This window comes from Aristolochia californica, unplaced genomic scaffold (assembly GCF_029961685.1).
Source record: "Aristolochia californica isolate CCGP_79_NKW_82.1479 unplaced genomic scaffold, dmAriCali1.0.hap1 SCAF_13, whole genome shotgun sequence".
Classification (NCBI taxonomy): Eukaryota; Viridiplantae; Streptophyta; class Magnoliopsida; order Piperales; family Aristolochiaceae; genus Aristolochia; species Aristolochia californica.
In genome coordinates, this window is record NW_027181804.1 from 1,319,647 (window position 1) to 1,334,379 (window position 14,733).

The window sequence follows — 14,733 nt, forward strand, 5'->3', positions numbered from 1 at the left end:
AAATAGAGGTTTCATAGCCTTCTGAAGTGAAGTACAATAAGATACCAAAACATAAGAAACTAAGATAAGGATATTTATTCTCTCAAATGTTGTGTGTTGAGTGTGATTTGGAGTTCTCAATTTCCTAACCAACAAGTTTTATTTTGCATGGTATTATAGTTACCCTTTTTTGACAATTTTTATTCAGTTGTAGGCAATATGATTGGTATAATTTTATTTTCTTGTTTCTATTTATGTTGTTGTTTGAGAATGTTTTTGTCTGTTTATTAATTTTGTTCTTTGCTTTAAAAGAATCAGCTAGAGGCCTTGACTTGTATTTATCTCTGTCCTTTCGTTTTAATATCGGATTGTGCTTTAAATGAGAATCTGTGGTTTGCAGGTTTTTCTAAATATGTTAGTGAAGGTTACTGCCCTTGACTTACCATTATGGCATCGTATCCTTGTTCTGGAAATCTTGAGGGTAATTCAAATATAATCTATGCTGTCACCTCAAGTAGTATTCTTTGTCATATCAATTGAATTGAATTGTTTGATGATTGTCGTGTGATGTTCTTGACAGGGTTTTTGCGTGGAAGTTCGGACTTTGCGTCTTCTTTTCCTGAATTTTGACATGTAACTCTAAACTATTTTAGTCAAGTTGGCTTTTATTGAATCTCCATTGTCATGTTGCTTGAGGCTAGCGTACAATTTCTTTTTCTTTTCCTTTTTCTTTTTATTTTTTAATGGAAAAGATGAGCGATGTATTAAAACAAAGGAAAAACAAAGGTGAAAAAATTTAAAAAACAAAATAAGAAAATAAAACATCAAAATGATTGTACATCAATGCAACCAAAAATAACAACAGCTGCAAACTATGAACTAGTTAAGCCATGAGAGGCAGTCATTCATTAACAACAAGGTGTTGATGGTGATCCCCTTTCCTCACGAGAGAATCAGCTAACTACTTGGCTTCTCTTGGGATGTTCATGCCAGTGATAGTGACAACATTGGATAGGCTCAGAATCTCATCAAAGTACAGAGTGAGTCTCCAAGGCAGGCTGATCTGTGAAAGGCTCACATGGGAAGAACCTCTCTCAAGCATCAGGGACCCAGAGAAACAATTACATCACAATCTGAGGTTCTTAAGCAGCACTCTCGGCTCATTAGCTAGTCTATAGCCAGTTAGGAACCCCAGGCAATCTCCTACTGTGGATCTGCAACTATCTGACACTGCATACTATTAACTTGTTTCTTGTTTCTTGTTTATAGAACCTAGGAATTTACTTGAAAGAGAGAAAGTCCTGAGAAAGTATCTCTAAAAAGATGTTGGTGAAGGGGTTGTATTTAGATTGTGAATGATGTGCAGGTTGCCTGTTGACCATAGGGTTTACACCAAGATCAGTTTTGTGCCCTAGGCAATTTGTGCTTATTGCCTACAACTAATACCAGACTATCATATACATATGGTGTTTGTTACCATAAAAAAGTGAATCATTATGTCACCTTTTCTTAAAAAATTGGTGACTGTTTTGTTTCATAGCAAAGAAATGAATCATTATATTGTCAGTTTATGAGTAGCAGATGGTATAAATATGTCACTAGATTATGCCATAGAGATATGAAGGCTAATTTTAGCATCCATGGGTTTCAACTGAGAGGATCTAGTTTAATACTTGAGAAAAATCTCGGGAACTCCTTTAATTATAAACTATATTTGCAGGGGATGTGTTGTAGTTTTGTTTTCTCTTTTCTGGCACATTGTTTTTCTCAGGGAGATCTTAAACTGTTTTCTTCTCTAAATATAATCTATATCTCATTGTCTCCAAAGAAAAAGTAAGTGGATTTAAGGTTTAATGTATGAGGTTCAGTTTTAGTGGGAAACTTGAGGTATGCGGACAGATTTCTTTCATCATTTAGTTGTTTTTTAATAGTAATTGTTGGTGTAGTATATTTTTCTTATTGAAAATAGTGAATGAGTTTGATTTGATATTTTGCCACTAAGTGTTTGTTTCGTTGCATTGTAGGAACCCAAAAAATACTAACGTTGTGGAAAACATGGTTAAAGCACTTGCACGAGTTGTTTCCAGCATTCAGGTGGGAAAGAGTGATCCACTAATTCTTTTATCTGTTTGATCGGTTACACTTTCTTCTTCCTTTTTTAAAAGTACTTTTTTTTATTTTTTGAATATTTTAACTAGTTTTTTTTTTATGGTTTAAGTGATCTAGTGATGATTTTCTTTATTTTTATGCCCTTTTGTTCCAAAAATAAAATAAAACATTTTCATAAAAAAAGAAAGTTGCTCGTAATTTTGTTTTTGGCTTTGCATTTATGATCTAGATGTTGTCAGATTTAGGAAAATTAGCTGTTTCTTCAAATAATATTATGAAATCCTTTATTTGTCTCATGCTTCCATCTGCACATTTTTATGTGAATGGTCCAAATGGAAAAGCCAATTTTATTGATGGTTTTACTAAACTTAACTGCTGCATTAGTCATCACCTTAGCTGTAATTAAGTATTGTTCTGCTTTTCTTGATGTCATTGGTCATGTGTTTATGTTTTTCTAGCTTTACAAATTAGAAAAAGAGAGAGTAAGATTTCAGTTGAAGCGGTTCTTTTATTCTAGATTTCAGATGCAAGTGAGGAGAGCCTTGCAGCTGTTGCAGGAATGTTTAGCAGCAAAGCTAAAGGTATTAAGTTTCCTTAAATGATGATATGGAAATATATTGTAGCTTGCATCACTCTTTCTTTTGTTTCTTTTTAAAAATCTGATTTAGGAGTTTTCTCAGCTGCTTTATCAAATGATGGGAATTATGTTAGCAACCAAAGGCAAATACTTGTCTAAAGAGTTGTTAATGAATTACAGAAAGACCTGCCAAGGTTTTGGTGATGAACTGTAGGAAGAGTTTGAAAGTTAGGTGTTGTTCTAAAATCTTTCAGGATGGGCTGCATCATTGTTGAAACGCTAAATATTTGATGTTATCAAATTGGATTTGGTAGATAGCGTGTTTTCCAATTTGTATTTTGATTTAATTAAGTGGCCTAAGTTTGTGTCTTTTCTTTACTCAATTAGTCGAAATGTTATATTTTTAATAAATTCTCCATTTTTTTTAAGAAGTGTGTAGATAGATTATAAAAGAAATAAAGTATAAACAAACCTAGGTCTGGGAGCCTGCCTCCACAACAAGGTGTTGGAGTGAAATGCCCTCTTTGGCTTGGGTGTCTGCCAAGTGATTGGCAGAACGCAGAATGTGCTTCCATTTACAATTTAAATGAGAAAATAAATTACATATTTTCGAATACATATCCCAGTGACGCCACGGGGGCCTGATGGAATTCGCACACCAGTTGACACATTTGAGTTGCCATCAATGTAGAGAGGACCCGAGAGATGATTTGAGAAAATTTTGATTCTGTTTAACAATCCCGAAAGTTCCACTGTTCTAGAGTCAGAGTTGCTAAGGGGGCCTGCATAAGAGAAGAGGAGGTCGCTATTCGCATTGTGAATAACTCCACCGAATCCCGCAGGACTCGGGCATTCGAGAGCACTCCCAACAAAGTTATGCTTGAAATAGCCTAGTAGAGGCGGGGTCCATATATCCATGATCGGAGGGCGAGAGGACTGAGAGAGACCTGCAATTATCTGCCAATTTCCCCTGAAGTTGGTGCCACTGAAGTTTTTGAATTCTTTTCTGTTAAGGAGCCAAATAGTTACTTGGCTGGAGATTTGCTCTTTCAGAACTTCTATAGGGGAGAATTTGAATTTGAATTTTCTCTTGTTACGTTCTTTCCAAAGTACCCAAATGATATGACCAATACAACATGATATAATCATATTACCTATCTTTGGGAGTCTGGAATCAATAAGTGAGATGATAGTATTTGGTAAATTTGCAATAGCACAATATTGGAGCCCAATTTTCTTTAAAATGGAGGTCCAGATCGAATGGGCAAACTGACATGAGAGGACCATGTGGTTGGCAGTTTTTGGGACATCTTTACAGAAAGGGCAAAGTGGGTCTTAGATGTGGGTACCCCTTCGGAATAAGGAGTCAGAGGTTAGGATTTTATTCCTACAGGCGGTCCAGATAAAGTTTTTTGCATGTGGTGGGGCAAGGAGGTCCCAGGCAGAGCTGCAGGATGCTTTGGATGGGCTGTGGATGTGTTGCATAGGAACTTGTAGGCAGAGGCAGTGGAAAAAGACCCTTTTGAGCACGGAGTCAAAATTAAAGTATCATCTGTGTTATTGGGCTTTCTGATTGGAAGGCTATCAAGGAGTTCAGAGGCAAGAATGGCTTCAGGATCAGAGAAACGCCTTCTAAGGTTTAAATTCCAATCCCCACTTTCTGACCAGATGTCCGAGATGAAGGCCTCAGAGTTACCTGAATGGTCAGAGATTGCTTCAAAACTATATTTGAGACAGGATTGGCCAGTCCACCAATCATTCCAGAAATAAATTCTCCATTGATAACAAAGAAATTAAGAATGAAGAATGAAGCTCAATCTATTTGCTTAAAGACAAACTGTAGCTTAAGCTATGCCAACAAAAATTAACCTGTATCTGACCTTGTAATAAACATCTTCCGTGTAATAACTATACTTTCTTTTGTTGTAGTTGCAAATTATCTTTTATATTTAATATGCTCTGATTGGCCCAATATGGCACATTAAAGGCAATTTGCAGCTACAACAAGAGCATGCACAGGATTAATATTACAGAAAAATGTTTTCTACAAGTGACCTACCAGTAAATTTCAGTTGGTAATGCATTCCTTAATGGTCATACATCTGGTCAGATATTTTTGACGCTGTATTAGTGCCAAAGATGTAAGTTTTTGGTAGCCTTTAGTTCATTGGTGACGTGGGAGGGTTTCCAGTGTGATGTTTTGGATCGGGTCTCAGTGGGTGAAAGGAGTTTAGTGTACTTGTATCATCAACATTCAAAGAAAAAAAGATGCAAGGTACTTTCATTCATCAAATTGGAATGATTCATGTCACTTAGTAGTTATACATAATGCATCAATTGGTTTGAGTTTCCCGTGCTAAGCAAGGATGAGTGGTAGATTTCTGCCTCCAAAATTACAGAATTATTGACAAAAATGAGCCTTTAAAAATGAGCCTGGAAAAATTTAAAACTGTTTTCTTTGGCTTCGAATACAATGGATTTATAGTGTGTGTCATTGTGATTCTTGTTAATGATTGGTTTTTTTACTATTTATTATGCTAAGAATTTCCTTGGTTTTGTAGCCTTGTACCTGTTCCATCGTTTCTGTTTTCTCTCTTATTTTCTCAATTAAATCACCACTATTAAAAAAAAGACTTTTGACTGTTGCAGGTATAGAATGGAGCCTGGACAATGATGCACCTAATGCTGCTGTTTTGGTGGCCAGTGAAGCTCATGCGATAACACTTGCAGTAGAGGGCCTGCTAGGTGTTGTATTTGCGGTGGCGACGTTGACTGATGAAGCTGTGGATACTGGTGAAGTGAGCATGATTTACATAACTCTTCTTATTCTTTGTTTTTCTGAAGTTCCTCTTTTCCTTGCACAGTGTTTCATGTCATCTTTGTTTTGCTTAGTACATTATTTGAAAACTAAGAAAGGATTTACTATCTTTCATGGTTCTTTGAAAACTAAGAAAGGATTAGTGTAATGGCACTCACTTTCTGTCTTTCATGACATTGGCTGCATCAAGATTGAATCACCAAGATGCGATAGTGATCCGCCAGCAATATGCACAGGACAAACTGTGACTGTGTGTGTGTCTATGGTTGATACCCTCTGGCTGACCATCCTGGATGCTTTATCCCTAATATTAACAAGGTGAGAGAAGATAATTTTAAACTATACAATCACTTCAGTACTGATTAGGATTCTAACTGTAGAGAACTGTTTTGGAAGGTCACAAGGAGAAGCTATTGTTTTGGAAATACTGAAAGGTTATCAAGCTTTTACTCAGGTATCTGGTTAGTTGAAAAGCACTGAGCTGACAATGTTGCTACTTTTCACCCAATAATTTTTAAATGAAGCCTAGTATCTTCCTTTTTTCTTTCTTGAGGAGAGCGTTGAATTATGTAAACTTATTGCATTTTTTGGAAAGGGTGAAATCTTCTTCTAATATGTATTTGCAGGCATGTGGTGTACTTCGTGCTGTAGAACCTTTGAACTCGTTCCTTGCATCTCTGTGCAAATTTACGATCAATTTTCCGAGTGAACCAGAAAGAAAAAGGTAGGTGTGGAATTACTTAGTTGATCTCCAGAGAAAAACCAAGTGTTTGAAATGATTAGGTCAATGTGACTATTCTTGTTATTGTGTTCTCTTTTTCTCTTACTGCAACATGCTCATTAAGTTTTCCTTCTCTGTTGCCATAAAAAAAAAAATCTTAATTCTATTAAGTAAAATCCCAAAAAGGCTCAAGACTGAAACCACTAGATACATCTATTCTCAAAGCTACTCCTTGTCAATAATAAGCTTCACTGACTAGATGTTATGTGAGACACACTAGTATGTATAACATATATAAGTGCATTTACAGAAAGAGAGAGCAAAAAAAGAAAAAGTTGGCTGAACAGTAGTTTTGGGTTCTTGCTCAGCTGAGATGCTCCTATGTTGAAAATCAGATTTGCAAGCTTTGTGATGAGGTGGAGACTGTTAAAATTTTGCTCCTCTGCTCTACATTTCAGATATTTTGTTGTGAGTAGCTTTTATTAGATAATAGTGGAAAAGAGTACAACATAGGTACATCATAAAATGCAATATGGGTTAAACCAATTTTGATATGAAGAGAAGGTCCAGAGGTCAGGGAACGCTTTAGATACACTAGCTTTAGCAAGAAGGTCAGCTACTGAATTTGTTGATCTGGGTACTTTCTTCCAGGCATTATGCCATTTCTGAAGTGAGACCAGAAATTTCATCATATGCCTGTCTGAGGCTCCGTTGGGCAGGGGCCTTTTACTGCCAATAACCAAGGCTGATTCACCTTCCTCTACTAGGGACCTCCCAAAGCTTTGCTTGAACAGCCTGAGTCCCTTTAAAAGAGCTCTCGATTCTGCTTCATTTGATCCACAAAGGCTCATTTCATTCCGGTCCAGAGAAGGCAAGAAAAGCTTGACCAGAGGTGTCCATAAAGACCCCACCCAAACCAGCAGTGCATGTGCTGCCAAAAGAGGAGCCATCAAAATTTAGTTTAAGCCAAGATGGAGGAGGGGGCTGCCGTTCAACCACTCTAGGGGGCTTGTGAGCACTGAAAAGCATTACTTTTCACCAAAATGTCCTTATAACACAGGATGGAAAAGGGGGTAAGCCATGTAAGCTGTGTGCCTATAGGATTATACTATGTATTGATCCGTCAATGACACCCCCAAGTGAGCTGCTCTTGCCTTTTTTGCTGTTTCTTTCTATCCATAAATGCCAGGGATCGCTATAGCTGCCTTTCGTTAGGCTTTTCCATAGAATGGTAGTGGGGATGAGTGTCATTGCTGCATCAATTGGCTAAAGGTGCTGGGCATGCATATAGAATGTCAAATTTCAGGAAGATTGCACTCCAAATTGATTTGCTGAACTTGCAATGAAGCAAGAAATGATTGCTAATTTCTTCTACTTCACATAGAATTCACAATCATTTCCCTATTTTATATTTCAGATCTGGGTGCCTTGCTTCTCAAATTTGACTTTAATTGTTGTCTTCATGCCTGCTTCACTGATAATTTTTTTTTTTTTGAGCCATTTACTTGCATTCTTATTGAAAATTCTGGGAAAGGCATTCAAAAGCTTGCTTTGGCTTCTATCCCTAGGTGTGTTTCTAAGAGAGAACAAAAACCTTTGATAAGACAATCTGCTCTATTGGGGGCATCTAGTGTGGCTTTATCATACTTTATATGGGCTAGCAAGCTATTGAATTTACCCACGTCCCTAGTTCATTAATGAAATTGTGGGCTAGTGCATTTGGCTCGAGCGGAACAACCGGAGATTCAACTCCAAAGCTAGCACCCCAGACAACACAACTTCTCATGCCGTCGGCCTCATCCCGAGCTGGCTTCATACAAAGAAGGATTTTGCCACTCTATTGGGGGTTTCCCTTCAGGAAAATTGGAATTTGATCACTCACATGTTTGGCCCCAGCAGAGCTCCAAGAATGGCTATCTGGGATCCTCCCCCTTGCGATTGCATAAAACTGAATTTTGATGGTAGTGCTATTGGATGTCCTGGTCCAGCATGAGCAGGTGGTGTGTTCAGAGGTCACAATGGAGACCCTTTTATTTCTTATGCTGGTCCGGTGGGCATTGCCGATTCTAATACTGTTGAAGTTAGTGCTGTTCTGTTCGGCCTCCAAATCTTCAGATATTGTCTCCATGGCAAGTTAATCATTGAAGGCAACTCGAAGACGGTTATTAGTTGGTGTTCCAAGGACAACCTCCCTCCTTGGCGCCACTGGCCCATCACTGATAATATTGTTGACATTGTATCTTCTAAACATTGTAATTGGAATCTCATTCTTAGATCAGCCAACTCTTTGGCTGATAAATTGGCAAAATTCGGAACTTCCCAACAATCTTTCATTGTTTGGGAAGGCTTCCCTCCCTTGTAATATGCTCTCTTGAGCTTTGGCCTTAATAAAAATCAGCATCATTTAAAAAAAATAAAATTGTGGGCTAGTAACGTTTTCTTTTTGCAATGTTGAATCACGCATCAAACTATACATTGGCGAGACTTGCTTCCAAGACCTTACACTAGAGCCCCCTTCTCCCCTCATGTGCCCAATGAGCCAAAAGCCTAGTCCACTGATATTGTCTGATATTTGGGATGAAAATTATCATCCAGTTTTCTCCTTGTTGTTACATTGGCTTAGGGTTATGCTTACATTTGAGATGGTTCTAGACGTAAATCGAGGGCCAATAGGGGTATGTTGTGTCATTTGGATTATAATGAGATGATTCTTTAGGTTTACTCTGCACTTTTCAGTTGTTTTTTTGTTTTTTGTTTTATAATGGCAATAATTTATTAAAAGACAGCCAAAAAACACAAGAAACTAGAGGGGACCTCCCATTACAACAAGATATTGAAAGGAGGTTCCCGTCTTACCATAAACATCAGCTAAGGAATTAGCTGATCGGGGAACATGAAACCAGCTACCTGTGAGAGAAGAGACGAAGTCCAAGATTTTTTGAAAAATAGGCCAATGCCGCCAAGGAGGGAGGGGGCGCTGAGGAGGAGCACCATCGGATAACAACCTGGGAATCCCCTTCACCAATGAGTGGTCCATGAAGCCGATCTCAAAATATGGCAAGACCTTGGTAGAGGGCAAAGAGTTCAGCAGCGCTGGAGTCAGAGTGTCCATTTGGTCTGGCATATGAAATCAGAATAGAGGCCCGATGGTCACGGAAAACACCACCAAATCTAGCAGGCCTTGCGTTACCTAAAGCGCTTTTGTCAAAATTTAAGTTGATAGAGCCAGGTGTGTGTGTGTGTGAGGGGGGGGGGGGGGGGGGGGGGGGTCCCTAGGAACACAAGCTGGAGGGCGATGACTCCGGACCATGTGAGCGATGCAGCACCAGCTGGTCCTCAATGAAATGCCACTAAGGTTGCTGAAATCCTTACTGGAGTGCAACCAAGAGGAGATATGGCCCATAGTCAGATCCGACATGTCTTCGATGGTTCTGAATTTTTGGTTGAAGCGGCGGTTCTTCCTTTCCTGCCACAACGGCCAGGGGATATGCCCAAGACACGCAGAAAGAAGAGTTTTCCCTAGCTTGGGGAGGGGAGGATCCAATAGGATCTGGCAAGCGCTCATCAGGTTCTCAGGCATGCAGAAATGAAGGCCAGTGCGCTGCAAGACGCTAGTCCAGACGTTCCAGACTTTTCGGTTGTTTTGACTTCACACATTTAGAGATTAAAGTACTTCATGATGGCTTCAGGACTTATCAAAATACTTTTCTTTTTATTTTTATTTTTTTTAATTTGTTTGTTTTTGGTGGTTTTCTTGGCCATCCTGTTGTGTTATATAGTTTTACTTTCCATCTTTATTTGTTTAATGCATTTCACTATTAAAACGGATATCTTCTAGGGGTTATTAAGGGTGATTTTGCTATTGTCATCAGCTGTGTGTCAGGGAAAAAATATCCCTCGTTTGGCGCTTCCTTCAGATTTTTTAGAACATTGTCGATCTTTTGAGATCTCTGACCAGATTCAGTATTTCAGAAGCCCAACCATTTAGCTGTTCCTTTGGGTAGGAGTGGGGTCTTATTGCAACCTATTGTGAGAGATTCCGTTCTCTAATCATATAGTATCACTATTTATAAAGGCATTTAGGCTCATTGCGTTTGCCCCTGTTATCTCTCTTGTTTCTTATTTTTTTAATGCCTTTTTCAACATGGAAATATCTTTTTCACTGTTCAATTTTATATTCAAAGATTTTTTTTCTCTATTATATATCTATAAATAATGGCCTCAAATCACTGTAATCTAGTGGTTGGCGGGGCGCTTAGTGTCCGGACTTAGGTTAGTCTTGCCGGCCGTATTGTTCCTTAAGTAGGAATATGAGGCGTAGAGAAATTTATGTTTTTTACTCCTTAAACAAGTATTTGCTGGCTCTTTTTTGGCCATTTTGCTTTTGTTATTGTGAGTAGGTTAGATTTTACCCAAATTATTTTCTCCAGTATGTTGCTTTTGATTTATTGCGTTTTATTATATTATCTATATGACATTTATTTGATGCTGTACATGTGATAACTTTTTTTTAACTGAATGGCCTGAACATGTGCTTCTGTCTGTGTTGACCACATCTTAATTCACTTAATCTCAGTAAACATGGTTCTTATCTTTCATCAGCATTTTGCTATCTCCTGGATCAAAGCGTTCAGAGGTTTTAGTTGATCAGCGAGATAACATCGTGCTCACCCCAAAAAATGTGCAGGTACTTTATGTGAATGTTCTTTCTTTGTGCTTTTTAGTGTCAACTACCTGTTCTAGTTTATTTTATTCTGCAAGTTTTTTTTCTTTGAATTTCTTTTCACATGTTAGGCTTTGAGAACTCTCTTCAACATAGCACATCGTCTGCACAATGTGTTGGGTCCTTCTTGGGTTTTGGTACGTTGACAAGTTTCTGGTCTCCATTTTGATGTTTGATAATCTGTAAAAAAAAATGAAGTTATCTTTTTCTCAAAAAAAAAAAAAAACCCCTGGACGTTCTTTAAATAACTAGTTGCTTTCCAGGTCTTGGATACCCTTGCAGCTGTAGATCGAGCAATCCATTCTCCTCATGCTACAACTCAGGTACCATAAAAAGTATTTCTGTCTGAAAACTTGTATCGCTTTATTTTATGGGAAGTGATTGTTTTGTATTGGAATCATCAATACTATTTTATAACAATCAAAAAGACAATGCACAGGAGGATGAAGGAGGGGAGGACTCTCAAAATTACATGGTTATAGGTTAATTATGGTGGAGAGTAGGTGTTTCACTCAACAAAATTTTTGTTCTTTGGTTAGATATTCTGCCAAAGAATTTATAGGCCTCAGGATGGGGAAACACTTTACTTAGACTGTAATATAACTATTGAATCCAAGTTCCGTCCCAAAAATGACTAGCCACTTAGGAGGCCTATTACTCAACTTTATAAACCAATAACACCTCTTAACACTTACTAATATGGGACTATTTCTGCTCAACATTCCCCCTCACTTGCAGGTTTATATTTATGGGCCTGAGACATAGACAACACACATGGAGCAAAAACTGGCCTAGGCCCAAGTTGTCATCTACCCTGTACAGCTATTGGATTGAGTCCAATTCCATCCCAAATGACTAACCGCTTAGGAGACTTATTGTTCAACCTCATAAATCAATAACACTTCTTAAGACTTATTAATGAGGGAGTATTCCTTCTCAGTAATACTATTTGTGGATTTCTTATTGAAGTGGAGGAAACTTGGGGTAGGGGAGATTCGTTTATTATGCAACAGATGATGATTTTTTCAGTATCTTCCATTACGAGAAGTTCAGAAAAGGTCTCAGAAGAGGTATTTAAGCATTCAAGGCTCACTGAGTTTACACATCTCAGCTGCTATTGTTTATCACATACTAAAAGAGTCTTGAGAAAAGAAAGACTATCTTACCTTCATGGTCTCCAAGAGTGCATTGTATTAATATGTATCAAAACTAGGTTCAAGTGCAATTCTTGTTCTATCTTTACATTCCACTTATGAAGCCCATCTGTCTATCAGTTCTATTCGGCCTGGATGAGGGGGGTTGGGGTGGATGGGTGGGTGGATGGGTGTTAACATAGATCAAGAAATGCTCCAAATTTTTATGTTGGGGTGGTGGCACTGTTGGCTAGTGCTTAGGTCTCATAGTGTGAGACCTAAGCACTGAGGTCGAGAGTTCAGGCCTCTCACACCCCATTATGAATGATGCTCCCCAATGAGCTGGTTGAAGATTAAAATGTTATTTTATTATGTTCCTTCCAAGTGCACTGTGCGGCAGCAGCAATACCTAGGTGCGACAAAGAGTTCTCTAGCTGAGGGAAAGGGAAATGAAGGGGCTGCTCGATGAAATTTGCCAAGCTGCTCAGAAAACAAGTTTTATTTACCAAATTTTCTGAGAATTACTCCCAAATGGTTGAGCTAAATGGGCGGAGCAGTAGAAAATCATTGACTGTTTATTCAGTTTCATGTTAAACCCTATCAAAATAAAGATTTGGTGGCATTACTGAGACCTGCTATTTTCTTATTTCACTGAATCACATGCTAGGTAAAAAATCCAGATAGGTCTCAATGTTTTCTTTCCTATTGTGCAGGAAGTCTCTTCTGCGGTTCCCAGGCTCATGAGGGATACTTCCGGGCAATTTAGTGATTTCAACATCCTCTCTTCTTTGAACTCTCAGGTGTGCAGAGATTTTTAATGCTGGTACTGCTTTAATACATTTGAATTTTTTTCCGAATTTTATTTGAGCTTCCAAGTTGCATCTACTAATATGTTTGTTCTTTATTTTCCTTGAAGCTATTTGAATGCTCAGCTCTTATGCACATATCTGCAGTTAAAGCCCTGCTTTCTGCTCTCCGTCTGCTGTCACATCAATATGCATATGGGAACTTTAGTGGTGCAGGGCAGGCTTCAACTCAACAAACTGGAAACATCACTTTCTCTGTGGAAAGAATGACTTCTGTACTTATAAACAATCTGCATAGTATGCGCTTCATCTTTTAGTTATAACCATCTCATCCCCTCCCCCCTCTTTTTTCTTTTTTTTCCCCTCTCTTCTACTAGATATTTGCCTTTAACTAAATTTATCATGTACTATGGCCAGGGGTGGAGCCACTGTGGGATCAAGTTATTAGCCACCTTTTTGAGGTGATACGTGGAAAGTTTCTCATATTCAATTTAGCTATTATATTTTTTGGTATCCTTAGATCCTGAATATGATTTGCAGCTCTCGGAGAATCCCAGCCCTCAGATACGAAATATGGCACTTGATGCCTTGGACCAATCAATTTGTGCTGTCCTAGATTCTCACCAATTTCTGGGTGCAACTAAAAAGTTCAAAGATTCCAATGTGCGGAAAGTATCATTGCTGTAATTTTAATTTGTTCATTTTGTATAGTAGTCATTATTTTTGTTTCTATTCCCTTACTGAAATCTGATCATTTTTGGATGTTTCCCTTAAGAATTTCTTCTGCGGTTACAGATGGAGCTTATAGATACCAAACTTCAGTCATTCGAATGCGATGTTATATCTCCACTGGCAGCTCTTTACACTTCTTCTCAAAACCTTGATGTTCGCATAGCATCATTGAAGATTCTGCTGCATGTTCTAGGGGTAATTCTATTAGTGTTAGAATGCAAGATTGAGTTAATCTTGAGCACTCATTTAAAAAAACAAAAGTTAATCTTGAGCACTCTATTATTGACTAGAAATATGTTTACTGTCACATTGTTTCAGAGACATGGAGACAAGTTATGTCACAGTTGGCCCAATATTCTTGAAATGCTGAGGTTCACTCTAAACCTATTAAGTTGTTTCTCATTTCATTTTGCTGTTAAATTTTAAAAGTTCATGGTCAGCCTGCCACTTATTTCTTCACTTTTAACAGGTCTGTTGCCAATGCTTCAGAGAAAGATCTCATCCCGCTTGGATTCCAGGTTAGAGGAAAATAAAAGATCTCTTTATTCCTGGACATCATATATGTAGAGAAGATATTTGTCTTTCTTTTCTATATCAACCTATCTTTGTGTGATGCATCTAATGGTTCTCTTTTGTTGGAGTGATATTTTTGCTTCCATTTGGTATAAGATGCTTACTTTATAGTCTCTCTATGGCATTGTAGTGATCAAATGCCTAGTATAATTCTCATATGTGAAGCCAGGAGGAAATATTACTTTTTGGTCCCTTTTTTTTAACGTGAAAACTAGCACTCTTGTGCTACAGCTGACATCTAACTTCAGCAATTCTTTAACTTTGTTGAAAAATTTAAACTTCATGTTCTCGTCTTTTACTCAAAATAACTGTTCATTGAAGTTTCGTCTCTGGTGAACATTCAGTATTATCTGTTGATTTTCCCTTTCTGCAGTGTGTACGCGTTATCATGAATGACGGGCTTTCAACCATACCTGCAGATTGTATTGATGTGTAAGCTTTTGCAGCCTTCTGGTCTCATGGCTTTCTTATGTCATCATTTTTGCTGAATGCTGATTGCATAAATACACCTACCACTCCCTGGCTCTGATAAGAATTTGAAACAAAGATATTATGCTAGAAA

The 14,733-nt window shown here is 38.0% G+C and overlaps 1 protein-coding gene across 3 annotated transcripts in view; it reads left to right on the forward strand.

The window, feature by feature from the left end:
* Positions 1-14,733, forward strand: part of LOC137947781 (uncharacterized) — a 49,317-nt gene that overhangs the window by 13,308 nt on the left and 21,276 nt on the right. For all 3 annotated transcript variants that reach the window (XM_068793543.1, XM_068793545.1, XM_068793544.1), the window contains 19 exons: positions 380-460; positions 560-612; positions 2,004-2,073; positions 2,606-2,669; positions 5,315-5,463; positions 5,674-5,801; positions 5,880-5,937; positions 6,110-6,207; positions 10,807-10,891; positions 10,999-11,064; positions 11,191-11,250; positions 12,774-12,860; positions 12,977-13,163; positions 13,284-13,327; positions 13,407-13,529; positions 13,662-13,793; positions 13,917-13,969; positions 14,068-14,116; positions 14,545-14,603. In XM_068793543.1, the coding sequence (XP_068649644.1) occupies positions 380-460; positions 560-612; positions 2,004-2,073; positions 2,606-2,669; positions 5,315-5,463; positions 5,674-5,801; positions 5,880-5,937; positions 6,110-6,207; positions 10,807-10,891; positions 10,999-11,064; positions 11,191-11,250; positions 12,774-12,860; positions 12,977-13,163; positions 13,284-13,327; positions 13,407-13,529; positions 13,662-13,793; positions 13,917-13,969; positions 14,068-14,116; positions 14,545-14,603 (1,646 nt within the window). The remainder of the gene's footprint in view (positions 1-379; positions 461-559; positions 613-2,003; positions 2,074-2,605; positions 2,670-5,314; positions 5,464-5,673; positions 5,802-5,879; positions 5,938-6,109; positions 6,208-10,806; positions 10,892-10,998; positions 11,065-11,190; positions 11,251-12,773; positions 12,861-12,976; positions 13,164-13,283; positions 13,328-13,406; positions 13,530-13,661; positions 13,794-13,916; positions 13,970-14,067; positions 14,117-14,544; positions 14,604-14,733) is intronic.